At 41.9% G+C, this 26,861-nt stretch overlaps 1 protein-coding gene across 1 annotated transcript in view; it reads left to right on the top strand.

The window, feature by feature from the left end:
• SH3RF3 (SH3 domain containing ring finger 3) overlaps positions 1 to 26,861 on the top strand; it is a 246,859-nt gene that overhangs the window by 201,719 nt on the left and 18,279 nt on the right. Inside the window, exons 7-9 of the mRNA XM_034074640.1 lie at positions 1,573 to 1,743; positions 5,025 to 5,275; positions 9,858 to 10,162. Coding sequence (XP_033930531.1) covers positions 1,573 to 1,743; positions 5,025 to 5,275; positions 9,858 to 10,162 — 727 coding nt within the window. The remainder of the gene's footprint in view (positions 1 to 1,572; positions 1,744 to 5,024; positions 5,276 to 9,857; positions 10,163 to 26,861) is intronic.

The raw sequence follows: 26,861 nt of genomic DNA, 5'->3' as shown, positions 1-26,861 counted from the left end.
TGCATAGGCTGAACAAAGGATGTGCAGGATGGTTTCTCCTATCTGTTGACTAATGAAATACAGTTTCTGATTAGGTCTTTGCACCCCATGCATGTGGTAAACAGACCTTAAGCATGCCCAAAGGAGCTATTACCAAATATTTCATATTCTGCTTATTACTGCTGTTTATTTACTACTTTCCAAATAAAAATAAGGAAATCTACCAGTACATAAAGGAGCAAAATCAGAAAAACTAACAGGATTTATTCCTCAATTATATTTCCTGGAGAGTAAAAGTAAAAAAAAAATGTACAATTTTTATTGGCTGCAAGTCTACAATCACAATGGCTATAGTTTTCATTATTTCTCTGGTTTGCTGCTATAAGGTGGGCAGCAAGCCTCTTCTCCCCAACTCCTCCAAGCATAAGAACATTCTGCCACACTTTGTAATGTAAATGCACTTTCTGTAGGTGTTTCCCCATTGTTCCAATCTCTGCTCTGCCTGTAAAGCACAAATAAAATGAAAAAAACAAGAAGGCACAATCTTGATCAAGAATTACCAGAAATCCCTTTTTGCATTTGTAGAAAGGTGACAGCACACACACACACAAAGATATCTGCAAAGAAAGTGTGGCTCTATGTGTGCATTCTTGTTATCCTATCCTGACTTTTCATTATTCCCCTAAGTGCAAGCAATCACTCTTAATTTTCAACAAGGATCTCTCTAAACAAAGAGAATATCTTTAGGGACTTTAAGTTGTAGTGCTTTCACAACATTAGACACATCCCTGAAGTAGTAACAGAAGAACAAAAGAGAGATAAAAAGAAAGATTCTAAACAAAGGGAATAAATAAAACCTGTAATTAAATAAATAAAAACTTCCACATGTTGAGTCCTCTATAAAAGATTTATCAGAATACGTCCACACAATGCGTCTAGAACCAGATTCTACCATAGGAATCCCCTTGCAGAATTTGGCCTCTGACAATTTTCGGCTTACCCACAAAATACAGAAATTATTATACTACATCAGAACTGGTTGGAATGTTGTTTCTAAAACTGTCCAGCATAAATAGCATCAAGAAAGCTGCAAGAAATGCTGACTTAAATGTTTTTGAAGTAGCTTACCCATTAGAAAAGTTTCTTCTGGAAATCCACAGTAGAAGTAGCTTCCACGCTGAAGCGTATGAATATGTACTTCATCCAGATGTTAGGCTCTGCAAAGCCTTCCTATTCAAGTCCTGGTTAACCTGACTGTCTCCATAATTGCCTTATCCGTCTGAAATCCCTGCTAAGTCCTTCAGTGCTGCTTTATGGCAGTGTTCTGCTTTGATTGTGCCCTGAGTGAGATGTCCTATGAATTTTTAAATTGCTCCTTCCCTTTAGTCTGATGAGTTATTCCCTTATTGTCTTAGCATCCAGTTGATCTTGTCTCTGCTGTTACTTGGTTGGTATGCTGTAATGATGTTTCTTTTTAACCACCATTTCTGAGCAATGTCTCTACTGACTTTCTGCTCTGTAGGGCTGGAGTCTAACTGGGACAGGCAGTGTCATCAACTGTGTACTTTCTTCTTGTGTGACCTCTCTCCACAGCTACCTAGCCCTGTACGCCTACAAGCCTCAGAAGAATGACGAGCTGGAGCTCCGCAAAGGTGAGATGTACCGGGTCATTGAGAAGTGCCAGGACGGCTGGTTCAAGGGGACATCTCTGAGGAGTGGAATGTCCGGTGTCTTCCCGGGCAACTATGTGACACCTGTGTCAAGGTGAGGACCACTGGCCAAGGTGTTTATGCCTGATCTGGGCTGAGAGGGATTCTGCATCTGAAGATTGCTGGAAACAATGTAGCTCTGCTTTTAAATTGCATTCCCCTTCCAGAAATTTTCTGCTGGCATTGCAACCTTGGGTAATGAAACTTACTTCTTCTAGCATTGGGATTATCCATGTTCTCAGAAGACCTCACTAGCTGTGATGGATTATGGCATTTACAACCTCTGACTTCAGAAAGTCTGATGAGCACAGGTTTTGCTATTGTAGAGAATCTTTTGGCTAATTATTTTTTTATTGTTATAAAACTTATGGGCATGTAACAGGGGTAAACAAAATAAGAAATGCTTGTGTCTTGCTTGTCAGTAGCTCCTCATGTAGATTTTGTTTTTCTCAAATCAAAGATCTTGAAATGTTTAGATCTGGATTAATGTTTGTGTTGTTAAAATTCAGAAGTAGTAGGAGAGTTCAGTAACTTGTCTGATTTTAGCTACCCCTATCTCAGTTGCAGAAGATGAGAAAAGAGAAGAATAGCATGTGTGGGGAGGAATGCCATTTGTCAGAGTTCGGTATTGTACAATCAAAGGTTATTTCTGATACGGAGCCCACTCTGAAATAGTCTGCGAGCTGAGGATAAAGTTCATCAGTATGTCACAGACTGTTTTGCCCTACATGCTCCTTGCAGCTGAATGTTGCCATGTGTATACCCATATCTGTTTTAGAGGAACTGTGGGTTTGCAAACCGAATTCACTCCGCATATGCTCTCAGTCTCTCCTCCCACATGCACACAGTCTCCACCATCTTTTCCAGGGAAAGGTGCCTCACAACTCAGACAGTGTTGATCTTGAAAAATTGATCCAAGTTTGTTCCATTTTCAGTTTATGTCAAGTTTGTAATGTGTGGAATGAGCAAGACCAAAAGTTAAGAACAGATTAGAAGACGATAACTAAGCCTGCTGACACTCCTAATATTGCCTCTCATTTAAAAAATAAAAAGCCCGACACATTAATTCATGGGTTCTTCACTGTTCATCACTTAAATGTATTTACCTGACTTTATAGAGCCCCTTGGCTGCCTTCACTCCTTGCCTCTTCAGCCCTTAATTAGTAAAGAAGTTTGTGCTGAAGGGTTGGTGATCTGAATCAGCAAGAGTTTATTAAATGCAGCATGTCACAGCTAGAACAAGACAGAGAAGTGCTAAAGGGCAAAAGTGCTTTCCACAACACCAGAAAACAGCTTTATGATTATATTTATGATCCTGTGAGCTAATTAAGCTCCTGCGTAAATCACTCTCAGTGAGAACAGCAAGGAAAATCTGATAGCAACAAAATCTCCTATTTGCCGCATTTTCAAATTACTTTGTTCCCCTTTGACAACAAAGCAGAGGATTAGATTCATACCTGTCTTTCTGCCACTCCTCACAAAACCCAAGGAGAAGAAGTTGCCTATGAATGTAATAACACAGAACTAGATTTATAAGCTGCCAAAACACATGTGTGAGCAGAGCATGGTGGAAAAACGACAAAATCCTTTAGATGGACAGACAGGCTCAGGGCAGCAGAGAGAAATTGCCACATCCAACATCTGTCCAGCTCTGTGGAAGCCACAGATCGTTTCTGTACCTGTCAGTGTGCATGTTTGCCTGAATGCAACTCTCAGTGGACTATTAGGTGTGCTTTTCTGGCAAACTCAACTTAGTGCAGATGGCCAAGTCAGCTCCAGCTGAACCTTGCTGCTATCCTGCCAGCTCTTCGTGGCAGATGACAGACAGTCAAGATTTCCATCTGGTGGAATTCCCAGCTTTTTCCTACCTGGAGGCTGATCAAAAAAATTTTGAAGAAAAAAAAACAACAAAAAAACCCCCAGATTCATTTAGCAAAATGTAGTCCAGGCAAACCTTGTATCATAAGAATGTCAAGTCAATGACACCACAGTGTTGGTTTTCCTTCTGTGATTTTGAGGGGAGAAGGGATTGGGCAGAGGGGATGGTTATCTTTTTCTCTTTTGGACCATACCTTTGTTTTGGTTCTTTCCACCAGAATTTCAGTCTTTTGGCTCTTCCCCTTCCACTCTTTTCTTAGGGTTACTTCTTCCATGTTTCATGTCCTCTAAATGAGAACAGATTGTTCAGCATATTCCTTCTTTCTGGTCTTCTCTCTGTATTCCCACACAATAACTTTTTGGCCATGGAAATTCACACAATCCCATACCCCACAAGTTGGTCTTCTACCCTTTCTGTTATCTCTTGCTAACACTGTCTCATTTCCATTTTCTCCACCACGCTTTGTTCTGTATCATATTGCCTCTGCTGTCCTTTCCTAAAGGAAGACTTTGACACATGGAGCAGCCTAGGAGAGCAGAATAGCACCAAATGATCCCTCTGTTTCATGGCATCTACTGCTGGGGAAGGAAATTATTCAGGAACCTGAGTGAGAAACTCAGAGAAAGAGCTGCTGAGCAACAACTGAATTTGCCCATTGGTATCCTTCTGTCTTCCCCAGCATGATCCTGCCCTGGTCAAAGAGTTTCTAGCTCAGTGATAAGAGGACCAAGACCTGCTCCAGGCTGAACTCATTGCATAGGAAGTCTTCCCAGCCACCCAGATGAAATACAAACTATGCATACAGTTTAAGTGAGCAGTGAAAGAAGGGTTGATTAACATTTGGATTTCCATTTCAGTAAGGTCAGCTGCACTCCCTTCCCTTTTGCATTTCCTTAGCAAGTTTAAACTGGACCTGGTTATATCAATAGGGTAAGTGTTTGGCCAAGACAAGCCCTTCCAAGTCTGCTGCTTTTCAGTCCTCTTCAACAGCCACACACAGATTTGGTGTTATCCATCTTCTTTTCTCCCTGGGTGGTTGTATGCAGGTTTAGTCCTAAGAAAAAATGTCTGCATCTGTTTTAATTATCACTCCATTAGTGCCTGTAGAATAGCCTCTGGCACATGAAACATTTTGGACATATCCATTTCTTCTGAATTTAGATTTGTGGTTTCACTAGAAACTATGCAGACAGCAATGTAGCTTAAGAAATAATGTGATGAGAAAAATTATCTTTTCCATTTTTACCCTGAGCATCTTCCCATAGGATAAGGGGCTGAAAATATCTTCCAGTATGCTTACAACTGTATCTTGTAACTATAAATTTATACCTGTATCTCAGTTTGCTTTAACACCTTCAACATGTTGAACCCCTACATAACTGAGGGTGCTTATCAGCATTGTGGCTGGGCATCTGTGTCTCTGCAGCACACTCATGCTGTGCTTTGTCTCCATGCAGGGTGCCAGTGGGAGCTGGGCAGCCCAGGAACAGCGGAGCTGGGGGAGCTCCAGCAACAAAGGGAGCCCCAGGAGCCATCCACCCCATTGGGGCTGGTCACACCAACGCTGCCACAGCTGTCAGACCAGTTGTTCCTATCACTGCTCCTCAGACACATCCCCAGCTACAGGCGGCCTCTCCACAGCTGAATAACTGCTTGAGGTATTCAGCTCAGCAGCCAGCCAGCCAGACCCGCAATGCCATGCAGATGGGTATGTACACAGTGCCTCTTGCCCTGTGTTGGCAGGATTGATGTTGTACCCCTTGAGCACAAGCCTTTCAAGTCTGCCTGTCCCTGAAGCTTTCTTTCTCATTTTTGTCACAGCTCAGTCAATGTGGAATAATGTTTTATTTGCTTGTAATATTTATGGGTTTCTATTGATCTCTGGGAACCACATTGTGTTTATCAGATTGTTCTGTTGCTACAGCTAAAATAGATTATAATGTTTACAAATATTTATACAATTTATCTGAGTGGAGGAAAGCACCCTCCATACCGGGGAGATTAACAGTTCTGAGTCCGGTTGGCTTGCTGATGGAAAAATACTGCTTTTATTGCAGGGCAAGTAATTCAAGACGTAAAATTAGGAAGCATTTCTCTGGGCTTCAGTGATGAAAGGTATTTATTAAGCAGAATGGGATTAAGCAGAAGCGATAAAGCAAAAGATCTGAAAAAGACTTCCACCTTTTTGAAATAAGAGTTTCTCACACCAGGGGGCCTCTGTTCTTTCTAGGTTCTCTTTCTGATGTACAGAGCAATTTTCTAGAGTACAATTTATTCCTTTTTCACTGATGTTAAAAAGCTCTGTTGTTGAATAAAATAAAAGTAAATCCTGTAGTGGAACTTTATAGCAAAATTTAAACCATTTTGTTTCTGATATTTTATAAGGATGTGAGCAATCGTATTTACAACGGCAAATCAGTAAGGACTGTGACTGCTGAAAACTGAGGTCTTAGATTTAAAACGGAGCAGGCACAAATGAGAAATACACTGCAGTTCAGGTCATGGATTCAAAACTTTTGAAACCAGAAGGCACCATTGCAACCATCTAATCTCACTTCCTAGGCAGTCCAGACCAAAGGGAAGGAAATGTGATCAAATACCTGTGAACCTGAATCTTGGATGGTGCAGAATACTCTGCTCAACAGATACCCTGAGGTGTCAGCTGAAGTGACAGATCATTTCACTCCATGTACCTGCCATGCCCCACACCTTCCTTCCACAGTGCTGCTGTGCTACACTTTCAGCAGCTTACCTGATTTTAGGTTGCTCCTCCAGGTCACTCTGACATCTTAAAATGCCAAGGGGTTGGCAGGCAGAGTAATCCAGGGACAATGGAGCTGCTCCAAAACCTCCTAAGCAGGGAGTTCTCCTGCCCTTCCAGAAGTTTTATAAGATTGCTTTAATTAAATAAATTTTTGACAGGGTAAATAAAGGAAATTTTTCATTATTATCAGTACTATTATTATCATCCATAATGGATTTCATCACCAGTATCCTGTGGACCAGAGCCCTTCAGAGGTCTCTTTAGTCCTGCAGGACAGGACAATGCATGCTTACTTTTGGAAAAGCTTTCCAAGAGAGGCAAGCTGGCACAGTATTCAAATCATAATTTTGTTGGCTTGCAATATGCATGAGTAACAAATCAATTTTGCACAAGGCCACTAATATAGGAATACACCCAAAATGAAATATGAGTGGTGTAGAACAAAAATAGCCTTCAGTGAGCATTCCTAATTAATAGCATGTTTGATGCAGCACAGTCCAGAACCAGAGATCCCAGAGCAAAGGCACACATTGTAACAGCAAGCAGATGATATTACAGAATAAAATGAGAGAGCTCAATTCAGAGTTGATTTTTCTCAGCCTATTTATTTTACTGTTTCTCATGTTTTCTGTTTCCTTTGTGTTTAAAAACACCAAGTCCTTTATGAAAGGAGTCATATTAGATTATCAAATCAGTGTTCTGCATCCAGGTACATGCAGTGAAATTCCATGATTGTGCTTTTCCTCTAAACTTAGAATAGCCATTGCTCCCTACAATCAGCAGTTCAAAACCTCGACGCTGCAAGCTTAGCCATCCTGGAAAATTAGATTTCTGGCAGCAGTGGTTGCTTATCACACAGGTTACAAATAGGAAAATCAGAAGAAAGGAATCACTTCAAGATTACCAGTGGTGTCCTGTCTGGCTCTCTGTGAAGGAACTGTGCTTTCCAGTATATGTTCTTGGTAAGCCAGGGAGGGAGGAATGGTAGCTAATACTAAGAATAATCTTGAAGGCATCTGTAAGAACAACTTCTAGACTCTTCCTCATGCTACACAGTAAAATCACATCAAATTCAAGACTGGTTAATGATACTTTGGTTGACTTGCTATAAGCAATTTTAATAAAAAGAGATGTTATAGAGTCAAGGAGTTACTGTGAGGAAGAATTGTTTAAGCTTTTGAGGGGCTAATATGATGATCACTGGCCCATCATGTTCCATATTACTTCAGATAATAAGGCATAAGGCTGGGGGTTGAAATTCCCTCCTGTCAGGAGTGCTCAGCTGGTGCAGTGAGTATGATTAATGGCACTCCTTATCATTTCAGTCCCTGGTAATGGGTGCTGCTGTTAACCAGAGAAATGGAAAGTAGTGGTCTGAGTTGTTCTGTCCTTGTTTAGTTATAGGTTGAGTGAACTCCAGCTGGTTCTGTGTAAAAACGCATCCTTCAGGTGAATTTGTAAGAAAACCACAGATCAGAACCACAGAGTCAGAAATTTTCCAGGAAAAAAAATCTTCTTTGTCAAATAAATGATTAATTTGACTCAAAGATTTTTGTCAGGAATGGATGTAGTTCAGCCAGACTTCAGCCATTGATGCTGTCCTGGTTCAGGTTGCAAAGGGAATAAACAGCTGTCCAGAGCTGTTCTCTATAAAGAGCAGCACAGTGACTGGATTCTGTGTTTCAACATCCCAGGTGAATGCCTTGACCAGAATAGAGATTACCATAGTGTGAGTGAGTAGATTGTGCTCAGTAACATGTTCCAAGGTTCAGATTTTGCACTGAGACAGACCTAAACCAGATTATACAATCTTAAAATCACTTGTAAAATGGTCATTTTCCGGCCAGCCCTACTATTGAATCATTTAAGTGAGGGAATGTCTGAGTGTGGCCTCAGCTTCTGATTTGTATTTACTTAAGTGTGGCAGCATGTAGGTTACACTTGAGCAATCAAACAACCTGGAACTCAAAGACATTGTCATTGTGGAAATGGACATGAAGCTTTGTCACACTTTTTGCAAGATGAGGCATACAACAAGCTCTCAAACCTCGGGAGAGCTGACCTCAGCAGTGTGTTGTGGTCACCGTTAAACAGACGAGCACTAATTCCTTGTTCCTAGTGCTTGTAGGCAGGGTTTGCTCAGCAGGAGTAAAAGGCACTGTGTGGTCCCATGGGGACTTTGCTGGCAGAGACAAGGCTGATCTCAGAAATCCTGCATGGATTTCTGCTTAATTTATCTTCTACAGCACAGTGAAGTGCTGTTGATCTCTTTGTTAGGGTTGAAACAAGAGACCTTCCTTTGTAATTGCTGTCTGGGAAGGCTTGGATCATCAGGGCTAACCCTTCAGGTCCCATCTTGCATTGCTCCAAAACCTATCATGTTAGATGGGGGTCCTGGAGGTTCAGAAAGTAGCTCAGATGGAGCAAGAAAAGGTATTTTTGAAAGCACAGTAGGCTTTTACTTGTTGCCAGATATAGGCAGGGGTGGTGAAGACGTTACACAGTCACATCATGGAGGGCCAGCTGTTTTGGTGACTGCAGACATGCTTTTAGCAGACAGAGGGAGATTTCTAGGATTTAGCTAAAGAAAACACTTGAAGAATAAGATATTCTGCATTAAGGGTAGGAGCTAAGCTCTCCATCAGGCCCAGGCACCTTGTGGCAGTGACAGCCACTGAAGGTCCAATTTTGGCAGTGCATGGCAGTGCAAGCTGGCTGGTAGTGTTGATCTGCTGGAGGATAGCAAGGCTCTGCAGAGTGATCTTGACAGGCTGGATCTATGGACTGTGGCCAATGGTATGAGGTTCGACAAGGCAAAGTGCCAGGTCCTGCATTTGTGCCATAGCAATCCCATGCAATGCTCCAGGCTTGGGGAAGAGCAACTAGAAAGTTGCTGGGCAGAAAAGGAACTGGGGATGCTGATTGATGGCTGCTGAACATGAGTCAGCTTGTGCCCAGGCAGCCGAGAAAGCCAACAACCTCCTGGGCTGTATCAGAAATTGAGTAACCAGCAGGGCCAGGACAGTGACTGAATTCTGTGTGCAGTTCTGGGCCTCTCATTACAAGGAAGACATTGAGGTGCTGGAGTGGGTCCAAAGAAGGGTAGCAAGGCTGATGAAAAGTCTGGAGCACAAGTGTGATGAGGAAGGGCTGAGGGAAATGGGGTTGTTTAGTCTGGAGAAGGTGCAGGGGGGACCATATCGCTCTCTACAACTACCAGAAAGGATGCTGTAGTGAAGTGGGTGTTGGTCTCTTCTCCCAAGCAGCAAGTCATAGGACAGAAAGTAACAGCCTCAAGCTGCGCCAGGAGAGGTTTAGATTGGATATTAGGAAAAATGTCTTCACTGAAAGCTGATCAGGTGCTGGAAGTGTTCAAAAAAGCATATAGACAATACCGTTAGTGACATGGTTTAGCAGTGGACTTGGCAGTCCTGGTGTAACACTTGGTGATCTTAAAGGTCTTTTCAACCTAGTTGATCCTATGATTCTATGGGGGACTTAACCATGCTCTGTCCTCCCTCTGCAGCTCACCCTCCTGCACCAGCCCCGGAGCGACCCACTGCCACAGTCTCACCCCTGCGGACGCCCAGCTCACCCTCCCGCCTGCCAGCAGCATCCATCCGGCCTCACCCTGTCGTCTCCCCACAGCACGGCCACCAGCCGCCCGCCCCAGGAGCCCGGCCCCTCATCCCGCTCACCTCCGCCGCTGCCGCCATCACCCCACCCAATGTCAGCGCAGCTCACCTCAATGGTGAGGCAGGCAGCGGGCCCTTGGGGTGCCCTGGAACCCCTGGCCCCGTCAGCAAGGCTGAGGAGAGGAAGAATGAGAAGGTAAGGGCCGAGCCCTGTGCTTCCATCACCTTTCCCTGCCATGGGCTGTTGAGGAGGTACCCTGCAGCCATCCAAGAGCATGGAAGTTGGTTTTCAACAGCTTCCAGCTTGGGCATCCTCATTTCACATTATTTTCACACTTCATCCTTTCCCCCCGCCATCCCCAATGCTGCTGTCACAGTACCCACTCACAGTGGGAAACAAGATTGAACCACTGATGGACTGAATTTGTGTGTTTCTTCCAACAATTGGCACCCAGATCTCCGCATTTACAGTGGTGCAGAAGGATGTGATAGTGGGCTCTTGGTCATCAAAACTAGATGGCCAAGTCAGAAACCATCTGCCTCACTACATGGGAGAAGCTGATGGTAGTACCAGCCCCAGGGCAGGTGCCACAGGCAGACTAGAACACTGGCTCATGAGTGGCAGGAGCTATTTTACTGCACCAGAAGCATCTGTTTCTTGCAGGAACTTCCGTTACAGTGACACAGCCAGACGGGGAGAAGAGAGTTGAATATGGCTCATTGGGACATAGGTATGACACACTGCAGGTTCAAGCTCTTAGGAGACTGCAAAGGGACCAATAGCTGAGTGCCTGTCTTTTATGCACCTTGCTGAGGAAAGCCAGCATGGTGAGCTGCTTTAAGTGTCCAGCCTTTTAGGTTCCTGGCAAATACTTTGCTTTTGTCAAGTGTTTACATTGTGTTAGCAGTTCCCATTGTCAATGGTGACAATTATCTGCATACTGCTTAGCAGAGCTCATTGATACAAACCTTCTGCTGGAAGCAAGATCCTGGTTTGTATCTAAGTAGGAAGAAGAGATGTGGGGGCCTGCTTTTCCTTTGAACCTGCAGAAAAATCCTTTCCATACATTCCCCATGCTTTTCCATAGTGACAGGCACATACGGGGTAAACATTTACTTTGTACATGGTAATCCTGAGGTTGCAGGTCTCACATGTGGTCAGGGTTACAGATAACTCCTGATTTCATAAGATGAGGAATACAAGTTTTAAAATCCTTTCCTTAATCCTGCCTTGAATTTTCTCTGAGTACCTTTTGGTGAAAAAAGGGTATAGAACTTCTGCCCTGGATGTAAAATTTAGGTACTTGTTTACAAAGAATAACTTCCAAGCGTGCATCAAGAACTGTATGCTGTGCAAACAGAACAATATCTGCTGCTTCTGCAAGACCAAGGAAGTGTATGGCATTTGGTAGAATGTATTAAATCTGCATGTTACCTGAGAGCTTTGAGTGATGGCATATATAATACTTCCTAAAACACGTTATTCTATAGGTATTCTATATTTTAATTCATATGGGACTACACACTGAAATTTCCTAGGCAAAATTATATCAAGTCCCTTACTAAGATACTAGTTAGCCTTTTCCAAGCTGTTATATCTTAAAGTTGTTGAATTTGGATGCAGGGAGGTAAAGTTATGGTGGTTTTGAGCTCCATGGTTGAAAGGGAGAAGCAAATAATATACATCATTGCAATGAGGATTGCCAAACACTACTTCAGTACCTGAGAAGTATCAGAGAGAACTGACAATAAAAATTCATCTCTGACTGGATGGGATGGTACATAACAACCATGGGTTGAACAATATATTTCTGAATCTTCTGCATGTCATATTTCACTTTCATTTTAGAAAGATCTGAGTTAACAATGCTTCATTTCCTTTTAGTAGTGACTGATGCTTGGCCAGTTAAGTTGCATTTCAATTCTTTGCAGAAACACAAATATTTCTTTGAAACAGTTGAGAGCTTGGATAATGCTGGACTAAAAGCCATATAACTAGTCAAAAAGGAATCTGTGAGTCAGAACTGGAGCAGTATCTGGAACCACGCTTGATATTTCCAAACTGGAGGCTGGTTGGGCAGATTTTTTTATAAATAGGGAACAATCATAACACTCAAACAGAATAGCTGTGGAGAGAGGCAATACTGTTATCAGTATACTTGATAGGAAAAAACAGACAAGTCTGAGGAGCACAAAGCAGAAGCAGGAATGTAACTAGCAAACAGCCAGATAAGCAAAGATCAGAAGCAATTTATCTGAGTTGAGTTTCATTATATTAATCAGTCAGGTACTTTGAGATGAAAGGAACAGAGGGGATGTTACTAAGAGGAGTGGTAATAAGGTCTTCAGCTCTACTGAACACAGGATAGAAGAAATGCCCAGGTAATTATCTCCTGAGAAACTGAGATTAGCAAGTCGTATTGAGGTAATTTGCAATGTGTCATGAAATTAGCATTCTCCTTGGAATCAACCATTTTTGGTGTCCCATCTAATTACAAATTTTCATCCCAGCTTAATCTTTCTAGTTCCTTTTGTAGAATTCTCTTGAGGATGAAGGCTGAATGATCAGAGAGAAAATGGCTGTTGTGGGCAACATTCTCTTGTTATCGACCACACTTTTCTCTCACATATTAATTGTCAGTGTGAGTTCACTATGGTACAGAGGGCACATGGTATGCAGGAAGAAGTAGTTTGCATTTAGGGAGGGACATGCTGAGGATCTCATGCTGAAGACATTTCTTTTGAGGCTATGGAGCTAAATTGCAATTTTTGCATTTATTGTTCTGTTATAGTCAGATACATTGGTCCTTGGGAAATTTTCTTCAGATGATAAGTTTAGCAAAGTTCATTGGCTGCTTGAAGGCTGGGCTGGGAGATAGTGGGGAAATGTATTTTAAGATACGATCTTCTACCAATTTCTGTTTTATTATTACCTATCTAGATTCTACTCAAGGATAGCAAATGTGTCATCAAGGGGCAGCTTCTCTAGTGAGTCAGTATATACTATTTGGGTTTGTTGTTCCAAGATGGAATTGCTGAGTGTTCTGGTGAGGTTGTCACTGTCAATGCTTTCTTCTGTGCATATATTTATATGCTAGTATTGAGGGTTCCAGCATATTACAGTATGCTGGTAGTGTGCAGCAGTCAGATTTCTCTAAAATAAAGAGACTCTGGTTTCAATTTTTACTTGTTTCCTTGTGGTTTAAAGGCAAGTGGCAGAAATAACCTTAAGGTGATGGTTTTATGCTCAGCAGGAATGGTTTTCTTTCTCATCTTCTATTAATATAGCAAATAAACCCTTAGGCCTATTTTTTTAAGTTCTTTACTTCAGCTAATTTCATAAAGGTCTTCATCCAGGCTTTCAATCCTGCAGGTGGATCTTGGGACCTATATTCATCTAGGCACCTTAATATTAGTGTCTTACTGTCATACTCCTGCTGACTTAATCAGCAGGTAAAATATGGCCTCCATGCCAGACTTCACTTGTCAGTATGCACCTAATCCCAGAGGATCCTATCTGCAACTGGGCTTGTGCTCCACCTCTCAGCTTTGCCAGCTGCTGGCAGTAGCCGCTGGAAGATGAACAATAGATAGTCCACTGTGCAACAGTGCTTGAAAAGCACTCAGGCATCAGAGCAGGCTTAGAAGAAGAGCACTTGAAAATCAAAGCTGTTTCAGTGCTATAAAGATGCAGTACAAAGTAGCAGGAAAGGCAGCTCACACAGAGGTAGCACAGACACTAAAGAAATAACAAGTCATGGACGAAATAAAGGCAAGGGAGCATGGCAGAAGGCAAAGAGGTAGCAGTGGTCAGGGCAGTATAGAAGAGAGAAAAGATTTAGCAGCTGCTGAGAGATGGAACGGGGGCACTGGAGGACATGCGCCGATGGAGAGGGTGGAGGTGAAGAGCGCTGTGTAAAACCTATGGGGAGGGGTCCTGCAAAAGGAAAGTTAGGATATAGGGGCTGAAATCTATCCAAAGACAACAGTTAAAGAAAGCAAGGTGTAAAGGAGACTCTTTCTTCTTTTTCTCAAATATTTTATGTGTGAGGCTAATTTTTCTTCTTTTCCAAGAAGGAGGTTTCCTTCCCAGAAGGAAAATAATATTTCTCCCCCAGAGTCTTTCTATTCCAGGTTGGGAGTGTCCCAAAGACATCACAGGGACAGGAGGGAGATAATGCAAAGCAAATGGGGAATACTTCATTTTCTTTAAGGGTGTGTGGTGGGTTTGTATCAGTGGTCCTTTGAGTTCTCACTTTATCACTTGCTAATAATACCTGCATCTGAAACTCAAGACAATTAAATCCCAAATCTTCTGAACATCTGAAAGAAAGGGGTGGAGATCCCAGCTGTGGAATGGAAGCAAAACCCTGTGGTTTGGGGTCTTTTAAATGGGGACCATGCTTTTTCAGTCCTGATGAGCACTGCCCAAGTTCAACTAGTAGATTACAGCTGAGTGCTTGTAATTATGGCATGACTACTGCTTTGACCTCAGTCAATTTTTGCTATAATAGCTTCTGCTGTACATAATCTGGGATGATGCTTAATACCTCTGATAAAACCACTTGTTTGAATGAATTAATGCATTTCTCATTAAATGTGCTCCTCATTACGTTAATCAAATCAAGCAAATCATGCAGGGTGGCTTGACCACTGTAATTAAACTTTCTTTAAAATCCACTCATTTGGCTTTTGATGAGGATTTTGATTAAACTCTTCCAAAATGTCTGGCCCAATAACTGCTAAAGAGGAACATAAGAGCTTGCATTAGTGAGCAAGCCATTAATTCAGCACTGAGTTACACCAATTCCTTACTGTTTTACCCAGCCAGACGATGTAGAAATATCTGAGAATTGGCAATGTAAAATTAAATGTTTCTTACAAGTGTGCTGAGACAACAAATCTGTTTGCAACTTTAAATTTAGTGACTGTGTCCTGGAATATATGGAGGATCTGGATAAGCAAGTCACAATAAATGGGAAAACACATTGAGCCACTGTTTACTGATATTAAGATAACAAGAGACACATCTTCAGAAAAAAACTTTGAACATGCACCAACAGTTTTGCATGTGAAGAGTAAGTCTGTAAACATCTGTTTGTTCTCACTAGTGTCACTCACTTTCTCAAATATCGGTCCTTCTGATCAGAATAACTGCATTCCACAAATGATACAGTATGTTTGGCCTAATCCTGGTGTAAGTACTACATTACAAAATAGAACAAGCCAAGGCCTGTTTTCTGGCCCTGCAAGTGTCCCTGCATGACTTGCATCCACACTTGATTCTTTAATTTTATTACCCACTCAAAATAGGATGCCTGAATCCAGACTGCTCACTGGGAACAGTCCTGGTATGTAGTGTGGCCTAAATCATGCCCATACGTTATCCTGGGAGAGTGCTAGTTGATATAAGCCAAACCCACAGTGGTTAATGAACGTGGACCAGGGTTTAATATCTAAATCCAGGCCTTGTTTTATGTGCCAGCATAGGCATGACCAGAGACACTTTCCTCTTTGCTGCTCCACCTTCCTCTGCCTTCCCCTAATTTGCAGGCAGTGTCCAGCCCCATCAGGCAACATCCCTCAGTGCAGACCAGATGCCTGCATATTTAGTTGCCCACCCCAGCTTTTATATAGGATTGGAGACTAGGTGAAAGGCTCTTTGAAAATTTGACTATGTAAACTCTGAGATGCCTTTTGACCTTAGTTTACATTACAGCTGTCTGTTTAAGCTATCAGTTGGTAAAACTGGAGCTGCCTGAAGGACCTGATCCTACACAGTAGTGCACCTCCAGTTTTCAGTTACGAAGCGCTAGTCTCTGAATTGTAACTTCTCATATTAACTTGTCCCTGAGTAAAAAGAGTTTGTCACCGCTTCATATCCACTAAAGAAATGTAATTCCTTATCCAGGAAATGGATGATCAGTCTGAAAAGTGAAATGTTGAGCACTTGCAAGGACTTTGTAGACATAAAATGACATGACAAAGATTGTGGTCAGTCTGGGACACGTAAAAGAAGCTAAGGACAGAGTTGATGAAAGTAGATTTTTCAGATACAAAGTCAATGTGACTGACCCTGAATTTTTGGAAGATGAGTTCAGTCTTCCTAGCAGATATTAAATCATTTAATATTTTTCACTTTATAACCAGTTTGTCTAAGAAAGCCCCCTAAGTTGTACAGGTATGAAATGAAATGGAATGATAAACACTAAATGACTAAATGAAAGCAGCACAAGACTTAACAATGAACAAATAGCACAATAGCAGAAGAGCCTGGTTTGAATTCTTAGAATAAGTAAGTGTATCAAAATATAGAAGCATTAAGATAAAGTAACATTGGAATAGTAATGTAGAGGTTTGAATCAAAAAGATTAAGTTCTGTGACACTAATTTGCTCGGGTACTTTGTCAGACATCTGAGTTGATCCTGGAGCCACCAACACCAACATTTCATCAATCATTTTCAGAGTCAGATTTTACTTTTCAGTTTAACATGTGTTCCAGTTTGTTCTTCAGTAAGGATGCTTCAATCTGGAATACTTCAGTTCTCTCCAGACTTGTGCACAGAATACATACTGTTAATCCATTTCCTCTCAACAAAGGCGACAGGGCTGTCTTCATCACAAATGAACCACCACTTCCCATGCTCCAGAAAGTGAATCTTGGCTCTGTGACCAGCAAGTGATTCACCAGAAACTTGGCCAGGGAATACAAATCTCTTTTTCTGGTCATGTGAATTCAGGCCACAGAGGTCTGTTTTAGGGAAGAGAAAATCGTGCTTAAAATCTCTCCAGCACCTTCTCCTTCATCGTTAGGGTTCAATTTGAAAGGACAAAAACCTGGCAACTTGCTGATGAATATTTTAAGGCTGGCAAATAAGCCAGCCAAAAGCATGAGCCCCAGCTGTCAAAACACAGAAAACTTCAACTTTACAATAAAACAGATTTCTGTTATTTCTAACTGGCTAGGATTCTTTTGCTTAGATCAAGGGCAATAAGTCATTGATCAAAATTTCTTTTTCTTCTTCGCATTTTTTGATGTTAGGAAATGCTTTCAAACTCCCCACAGATATTTCAAGCATTGACTTTGCTGCCAAGCAGTCTCCGAAAGCTATTCCTCTTCTCTCTACTCTCCCCTCGCCTCTGCTTATCTGCTTCATAGTGCTGTCACAGGATTTCTCAAGTGTCCGCAATGGCTTTCTCTAATCTGTTTCGAGTAGTTCTATGCTGCATTCTGTGGTCATAAGGGGAAGCAGATCCAGGGAAAGAGAAGATGGGGAGTGCTTTAGCTTCAAGAGGAAATTCAGTTTATCTGCTAACTGAGATGAAGCTATTTGGATGCCAAGGCACAGCATTCTTCTGACACCTGTAGAGACCTAATTTTATAACACAGAGTACCCATGGGCTTTTACTAAATCATCAGTGCTGCTTGGGTAGGAAAGTAGAACTGACAAAAGAAAGAGCATGCAAGGGAGTGATGGAAGCAGAAGGCTGGAGGCGTGTGTGTGCACGAGTGCCTGTACATGTCTGTATGTGAGCATCCCGACACTGACGTTCCCATGGCATTCCCCTGCCTGCAGAAGGAATCACGCAGGACCAGATGGCTGGATGGGACCAGGAGGCTGGATGGGACTAGGCTGTGGGAGGGATGGCAAGCACATCTTCGGATTAGGTGGGTGAAATGTAACCATTCTTGTAGTATCAATGGGAGACATTGACACATTCCAGCTGTTGAGGGATCATAAGGGCCAGTCGACATCCCAGACTGCACAACTCAGCAGCTGAGCATCCCATCACAGCTTCTGCCCTATCCCTGCTCTGTTCCTAAAGAGCATGGTTTGATCCCTCATTCCCTCATAACATCAAGCTCCCAATTCCCATGCACAGGTAAAAAAACAAAGAGTCCAAATGTTGTGTCTGTCACTGTCCTCTTTCTGCTTCGGAGCAGTAACACACAATGCTGGCATGGGGCTGGCTGGCACTGCCCTACCACTCCCAGGAACGAAGACACGAAACCATTCCACTAGAAAAACACAGTAAGAAGCTGGATATCTTGAAAACAATGAAACAACTTAAAATGTGTGAGAGTTGGTGGCATCATGGCTTCCCATGTGTCCAGGACTCATTTGCTTTCCTCAGTGGTTTTCCAACTATGAATTCACAAACTAGTAAGTCTTAACCCACCAAGAGGTAACTGAGATTTTTCACTGAGATACAAGCATCTCAAGTGTTCTTGCAGTTGTTTTGTGGAGACAAAGTTTAAACTTTCCTGTGAAAATTGGATATAATTGACTTTTCCGTGGCTATGTTTCTTTTTTCAGTCACACAGGCACTGGTATTTTTCGTTGCTTTTCTCTATAGTTATGCATAATAAATGGGTTAAAATCTCTAGCATCAATGAAAAAATACTTCAGTAAGCTCTGTTTGAAGAATTACATAAACTAAATGAAATTGCAGTTTCTGACAAACATCAGTACTGTAGGAACAAGCTGTTGTAAGAGACAACAGATATTGTGGCATGTTCCTGCTTTTATCATGTAACTCGAGGGCATAACCAAGTTACAGCAAAGGGATATTTATCTTATTTTGTATATTTTTGTTTATTTTTCATTTTGCAGTAACAGCAGAAAGATTCACAAGCCTTCAGCTTTTCTCTTGTCAAACAGTAAAGCCGCTTTATAATCAGTCTGAGTTGTTATTTTTTTGACTGAATGTCTCAAGCATCTAGTAATTCCCTTCAGACCAAGTCAAGACATGGAGTCAATGAGGATCTTTGAATAACTGAAAAAAAAAATGCTCTTATTATGCCCTCTGGAGAACACATCAGTCTCAGGAATTCAGAAAGTACATCATGTAAAAGTTGTTTTTCAGACACTGCATCTGCGGGCGGCCTGTAATGAATTAATAAAGGGTGTCAAGCAGTCAACCTTTTAGAAAACACTTCATTATAAAGGCAGAACTCAACCTGTTGCTTTGCTTTTTTGCATATAGTTTGTTTGGTTCATAGTCACTGATATGCTTCTGTAAGTTAAGACTACAGAAGCTAAATCTTCACTCACAGCTCACTGCATTCAGCATGCTAACAGCAGACTGGCATTGGGCTTCATCACCAGATGCCACAGGGAGAGAAGATGTAATTTAACGTGAGCCCACGGCCAACTTATTTTGCAGTAAAGTAGATTTCCTGTACTGTAGTTTTAGTCCCAATTCATGGACAGCTCAGAATCAAAATATTTTAAAATAGAACTAGCTAATTTTTGGATGACTTCAGAGATGTCTATTCCCTTCATAATTTAAGTTTTGAGACAAAAAAGGGGGGGAGGTTTGGGCAGCCAGGTCCTATCAACACTGTGGTGCCTGCTGTGGCAAGGGAAATGCATAAGCTAAGCTTTGATCATGACTTGAAAGAGAGAACTGATTTTCCAACTTTTTAAAGCCCAGTTCTTAGCCTTTCTTCACAGTTAATACTATCTAGGCCTCTGATTACACTTTCAGCTCTCCTCTGGGCAGCCTTCAACTTGCTGGTGTCTAAAAGAGCAGTGTTCCAGACTGAAGTTTTGCTGAGAGCTCGTTAGCGCCAATTACAAAGGAATAAGCACTTTCCATGGTTTATATATTAAATGTTTGTTAATATGTTTCCAAATAAATTTCAGCTTTTTCACAGCAGCATCTTGACTCACAACCAGTTTGTGGTCCATTGTAATTCCTGCATCCCTTTCTGCAGAGCTGCTGGTTGGGCAGTCACTCCTCATTTTGCATGTCTGCATTTGATTTCTCCTTCCTAAGTGTAGCATGTCATGCTTGTCTTTGCAGATTTCACCATGGTGATTTGGGATCATTTTGGGATTTTATGAAAATTATTCTGAATTCTTACCCTGTTTATCATTTTATCAGAAGTTAACCCTAACAGGCATCTTAGCCTCACACAGACATTCACTCACTCCCTGCCACAGTTGGAAGGGGGATAGAATCAGAAGGGTACAATGAGAAAACTCATGGATTGAAATAAAGACCTTTTCATAAGTAAAGCATTTCATTCACCATTTCCCATCAGCAGGCAGGTGTTCAGCCATTACCAGGACAACAGAGCTCCACCACATGTAACAGTTGCTTGAGAAGACAAATGCCATCACGCTGAATGTCCCCCCTTTCTCCTTCTTTCCCCACTTTTTATTGCTGAGCATAATGACATATGGTCTGGGATATCCCTCTGGTCAGCTGGGGTCAGTTGTCCTGAATGTGTCCCTTCTGAACTTCTTGTGCACCCCCAGACTACTCACTGAAGGGGTAGCATGAGAAACAACAGGGGCCTTGATGCTGTGCAAGCACTGCTCAGCGGTAACTAAAATGGGATGTGTTATTACTGTTGTGTGCTCACAAATCCAAAACGGAGCACCATAAAAGCTACTACAAAGATATTTAACTCTATCCCAGCTAAAATCAGTGCAACTTTCACCTACTTGTAGGCTTCATCAGCTCAGTGCCCACTGCTGATTTTAAAAGTGCCCTCTCTAGCTCACCTACCAAGTAATTAATGAAAAGATTGACTAGCACTGGCACTGAGACAAGCCCTGTTGGCACCAACTGAAATGTCCTCTTGGTTTGGCAGAAAGTCATTAACTGGGAAATACTGCAAAGCAGCTGGTAGCATCTGGTTATTTGCAGTTTGAGTTCTTGCATGTCTGCTGCTGATAGAAAAAGAGGGATAGTGCAAGACTGGAAGGGACCCCTCAAACACACACTGCTGTTCTAGCAGGAAGAAGTTGAAAGAGCAAATTTCTGCAAGATATTCATCATATTGCCTGCTCTGTTGTGGGAAGATTGTCAGATACCGCAAAGTAATCACAGTACAGGAGCTTGAACAGAAGTCATGATTGCTTAACTAATGGACTACTAATTCTGTTATCTTTATAGGCAGAGACATTCCAATCAGCCATGATCAAATTGAAGATGAGAGAACTCTAAGTCAGTGTTTACCTACACTGTTTTGCTAAAAAGAAAATAAGAAAGGCTGTCAGTCCGTACAGACCATCAGTCAATCAACCACTGCAGTCAAGGGGAAATCTTCTTGCACTGTTATCTGACTTGTGTAAACCGTTTTTCATCTTCATATATGGTAGGTAGGCTTGGAGATGGGCTTTTGTGACAAAGCTATAATTTCTGCTCCAGTGCAGTAGTGATTTTAGCTATTAAGTTTCTGACATTTTCAGATGTGAGGTGTATGTGACCAAATCACATGGGCATTTTGAGCCTGTGTGTCAAAATTGACTGTTTCTTGCTGTTAGTTGGAAGGATCCACCTTTTGTTTCAGGTCTTACTCGTCTCTTCTGCATCAGTCAACTTGCTGGCAGAGTAAAGAGGAATACACTGTATGTGTGTTGTCACTGCTATTTCTGCAATAGTTGCATGTGCAAACACCAACCAAATGTCACTGCATAGCATGCTCCAGACAAGGAATAAATCCGTATGCAGAGAGGTCTTGAGATTATAGATATGACAATGTGTGTAACCCATGTGAGATGCTGCTCACTGCCTGCACCACTAAAATTATCCTACTACTAATTTTGATATAAAGCATGTTGTTGGATATCTTGGACATTTTTGATGTAAAGTTTGTCCTTGGATATTTGTCCTTGGACAAATCAGCATAAACCCGACATTTGAGCTAACATGCTTTGTCTCACAGTTGGGGTAGGGTGAGGAAATGAGGAATACTGGCTAAGGTGACACACTTGACAGGTAGTAATTAGTTAAATCAGTGCAACTCAATTGCATTTCATTGTATGGTCATACCTGCAGGTGAAAAATAAGTGGACAAAACAGACAAAGGAAGGGAAGGCAGAATGGAGGGGTAGGATTACAATGTAAAACGAGGCTTAGTGCAAAAGGAAAAAAAGCCATAATGTAACTGACTCCCCTTCCCTGCTTATACCCTAGTTATTCCCTTTGGTTAGCTCTATTTTTCATGTATGATCCTTCTTGCTCAGGTCTTTAATCTAAGAAAGGGGCATTTCATACTTCCTAAAGACCTGACCTTTTAGTATAAAGGTATTGGGAGGCTTTTTAGCAAATGGTCTTTGATAGCTCCATCTTTATTTTTTAAGTAACAAAAAGACTAAACAAGGAAAAAAGGTGAAATCCAATTTCTGCTGAAAAGAGCCTTTTGCTATTACAAAGCTTACTAGTCATTGCAACACAAGTGTTGTGACATTTTCAAAGCAACAGTACCTTGGTCACTTTATCAAAGAAATTGTTGTTTATATTCCTCTGACACTGGCAGCCACTTACTTTGCAATCCTTTAAAACAACTTTGAGATTCTTTCTTCATTTCTTAGAGAGTAGACATGATCAATTGGTTCCTATAAAAGAAAAGGACTTCAGTCACTTCTGTGTATCCCAGAGTAATTTGCAGGGCATTGCTTGGAAATGGACTGAAAATGCCTTTAGCACAGCTGATGGGAGATTGCAGAAACCTCTACTGCTTTGCCTGCGAAGCTTGTGCACTGTAATAATTGATTACACCCCAATTCAGAGTGCACCAGGCAACAGTCCTGTCGCTATGCGGTGCTGCTGGGTGCAGTGAGGCCTGCAATGCCCATGGATACAGAGCACCTGGGACTCTCTACACTGCCATGGATGCTGATAGGTTGAGCTTCCCCTCATTCCCAGAAAAGCCATCAGCTAAAGCACATTGGCATTTCTCTTTTTGATACTAATAAAGTATCACTTGCCTTGTTTGAGACACTCTGTCATAAGGGCAGGAAGTAACAGGAGCAAGACCTGTTCTTTTTTAATGCATGAAATACATTAGGAATCCTGTCCTGGATGCTCTGATTTGATGCGCAGGAGCTGCCAAAACTGGAGGCCTGCCTTCAGAGAGCAAAATTCTCACACTTACGTCTTTGAAGGTGTCAAGGACTTGCTTCTAAAATATCAGACCATCTGAGAACCATTAGGGCCCCTCTCATCCCCATCCCTGCCCAGCCCTAACTGCCCCAGCAGCAGTGCGAAGCCCAGCTGATTTTCAGGTACATGTTGCCTGAGCAAGAGGAGTTTCTGCTTTCGCCACTTCTTGGCTCCATTTCGTGTGGATGTGACACATTCTGTCAGTCACAGCTGACTCCTCTGTCTCTAGCTAAGTGCATCTTTTACAAGCTGATGAATTGTTTGTAGGAATTATTTCACTGTAATGTATTCTAGTGTCTAGTAAATGCAAATCCTGGCAGTTTTTCGTCATCCACAAGCAACCTTTTTTCTCTTCCATGGGGAACTGATTTTGAGAGACGAATATACCTCCTGTGATGCCTGAATTTTCCACAAGCAATCTTCTCTCTGAGTGCAGGCCAGCCAAATATGATTTAGTTTTTTGGTAGTGCTGAAATTACAGCCTGAGGTGGCACAGCTGCTGGAACAATATCAACCAAGTGGGAGTAGATAGATCAGCAACAAGGGACAAGATGACCTCCACTAATCCAAGCCTTATATCTACACGTTTCTGTTTTCCATAAAAAGACAAGTCTCACTTGCCTGTCATTTAATAAGATTACCAAGCAAGACCAAGCCATTTAACTGTTTGCTTCGGAAATAAAATCCATCCCTTATGAATGGGGAGAGCCAGAGATAACTACATGTAAGATTAGAGTATGTCAAAGCACATCCTGATGTCTGTCATTGATTCTCTTGCATTCACGTGTTCAATAAGTGAATTTGCCTTGGCTTTCTGCAAAATGTGAGTGTCGCTCCCAGTGCTCCCCAGGACCAATAAATCTTTTTCTCTTCCTTATGAAAGACAAGGAGCTGACTAACCAGTCAGTTTAAATCTTATTTAGAAAGACTAATTCTAAGCAGTTTGTCTATGTATTTATACATCTTTTTCTCATTTCAGAATCCTGTGCTGTCAGTGAAGATGTGACAGATTCTACTGTAGTTTCAATAAATGAACCTAAAGTTTCAGAAGGGTGCTCGTACTCCATCCAGCTGTTTTGCTTATATTCTCTGGAAAGTACAGTTAGTTTACCAGAGTTGCCTAAATCATCTAGACATACTTGATTTATATTAAAACAAAAGTTTAACATTTGCTGGGCTTTAGTTTAGGCTAGGTCTTTCAGACACAGTGTAATCTTATGTAGGAGACCTCCATGGTAGCTCCAAGGAAGTCCTTGGTACAGAAAAACCAGTGCAGTGCCAGATTAGGAAGCAGATGGGGCTCTGGGAAGTAATAGACCCCTGTCAGCTCTATCACCAGTACTTTTGTGGCTCCTTGATGTAGAGTAAGTGCTGCAGCCTTTGGTCTATGATGTTTGCACAACAGAGATGGAGCTGAGGAATCCAAACAGCAGTTGCAGAGCTGTGGAAGTGATCGGGGGTTGCAGTTCCCAACCTTTTGTGTCTCTTCCTTGGCTGACACTGCATCCTGCCGGCTGCCTTTTGCCCTCTCTCAGACCCCTGCAGCTGAGGAAACCTCTGAACAGCTGATTTCCCAAAGCTGGGAGAGCACAGGGGAGGGCTTATTCCTGGGTTTGTCCTATTTCCTATGTTCTTGCCCAAATAGCTGATTTTTTTACCATAGCAATAATTCTCACTGGTTCTATGATCTCTTTGTAGCAAGGTGGAGTCATCCTGTGTATGCTGTAACTGCTGCTTCATTTACATGTTGGGACTTCCTGAAGCAGAGGTTGGATCCATACCATTATTTTAATAGCCCTTGTTATATCTGTTCTCCGTTAATTTGTCTAATACACTTTGAACCAGTTCATACTTTTGGCTTGCGTGCTATTGTGTACAGTAATTCTCCATTTAATTATGTGTTGTGTGAAAAAGTGCTTCCTATTTTTTGGTTTTGACCATATGCCTGATAATCTCATTAGTTTCCCCCTAATTCCTGTATTGTGGAAAATAATTTATCTGTTCCCAAGATACTTTCTCTGTGCAGGTAGGGAGTTTGTAGACCACTATCATATTCCCTGTCAGTTGTCTGCTTTCCAAGCGGGCACCTCCAATATACAGTTGTTCCATACCTTTCAGGATCCTCTCTGCCCTTCTCTGTGCTGTGCGTAGTTGTGCAACATCATATTCCAGCTGCAGTGACCAGAAGAGCACACAGCATTCAGGAAGGTAGAACTTCCCACAGCAGTGTTTTCTACAGATGTTTTTTACCTCTTTCACTAGACCTTTCCTAACAATTCCCAGTCTTCTCTTTTGCGTTTTTGACATTGCTGAGCATAAGATTTTAGGAGCGACTCCTTCTCTGTGTGAAAATAGCCAGTTTAGAGTCAATAGTAGCATGGGAATACTTTGGATTTGTATTCCTAGAACACTTTCTGCATTCATTTTTTGGCCAATTTCACAATGAGCATTAACTTTTGCTGAGTATGGAGGTTTATTTACCTTTAAGGCTCTTGCTTTCTTCTGGAATTCATAATTGCTATTTAAGGTAAGGGTAGAATTAAGTGCCTAGAAAGTGGGATTCACAAAATCTGACAAGCAGAACTGATGTCTGGGTGTCATGGTTTAACCCAGCAGGCAGCTAAACACCACACAGCCATTTGCTCCCTCCCCCCTGCCCAGTGTGATGGGGGAGAGAAGCAGGAAAAAAAAACAAAATGGAAAATTCATGGGTTGAGATAAAAACAGTTCAATAGGTGAGAAAAGGAAGGGGAAAAATAATTATTAATAATAGTAATAGAATTGGAATATACAAAACAAGTGATGAACAGTGCAAGTGCTAACCACCTGCCAACCAGTGCCCAGCCAACTCTCAAGCAGTGGCCCTAGCTAACTTTGTCCGTAGGATTCACATACTGAGCATAATGCCATATGGAATATCCATCCTTTCAGCCAGTTGGGGTCAGCTGTCCTGGCTGCGTCTCCTCACAACTTCTTTTGTCCCCAGCCTGCTTGTTGGCAGGGCAGTATGGGAAGCTGAAGAGTTTAGCAACAAATAAAAACATCAGTGTGTTATCAACATTGTTCTTATCATAAATACAAAACACAGAACTGTACCAGCTACTAGGAAGAAAATTAACTCTATCCCAGCTGAAACCATGGCACTAAGCCAGCAGAAGACACTGGTAAGGGAAGGGTGGCTTGGATATTGTTTTTTCCTCTCTGAGTAGGTTACCTTCTTCAACTTGGGATTCGTGGCATGTGCCCAGCTCTGCAGGGTGTCAAGGTTTCCTTTCAGAAATAAAGGATGAGGATTTCTTATACAACTGAACAGGAACTCTTGTTCATGCTTGTGCATCCCACACTTGAAGCACTTGCATGAAACTCCTTTATTGAGTTTTCTCCTAAAATGAGAGGGGGTTCTCATTCCCCAGAGGATGTCTTTATGCTTTACACCTCTCTGTACGGGCTGTGTAGGGGTCAGAAAGTTGGAGCAGAGAAGGGGAGATCTCAGTGCTTTGTGCTGAAGTTCCCTTACTTGTTGTAGGATAATTAAATATCCAGTGGATTGCTGAGTGAAGAAGGGAGCTGAATGTCAAATATGCGCAAGGATGTCATGCTTTCTCCATTCGTTTGTGTCCCCAGAGAGGTTGCTCATACTTCAAAGAAAGAGATAGCCTAAAATCAGGACTAAAACACCTCCATCTAAGCTTAGTTCTAGAGACAGTGGCTGCTTCGAAGTAGTGGAAATGTTGCCACAGGCTTCATAAGAACCGTGGTTTCATCATCTTCTTTGATGTTGTCCTTGCATTTCATTTTATCAGTACACAATTTTGAATTACTTCATCACAGCAGTAGTTTTCAATTCCCTGGTGCTCTGTTTCAGCTGTTCCCACTAAAAAATATCATTGGAAACTGTTATTGGGGCATGGAATAATTTGCATATCTTAACAACTTTCCATCCTTTACATAACCACCACCTATTCCCTACATACCACACTAGGAAAGCAAT

Source organism: Melopsittacus undulatus, chromosome 2 (genome assembly GCF_012275295.1).
Source record: "Melopsittacus undulatus isolate bMelUnd1 chromosome 2, bMelUnd1.mat.Z, whole genome shotgun sequence".
In the NCBI taxonomy this organism is placed as follows: domain Eukaryota; kingdom Metazoa; phylum Chordata; class Aves; order Psittaciformes; family Psittaculidae; genus Melopsittacus; species Melopsittacus undulatus.
Note: the sequence above shows the minus strand (reverse complement) of the source record. Positions and strands in the feature narration are given on the sequence as shown.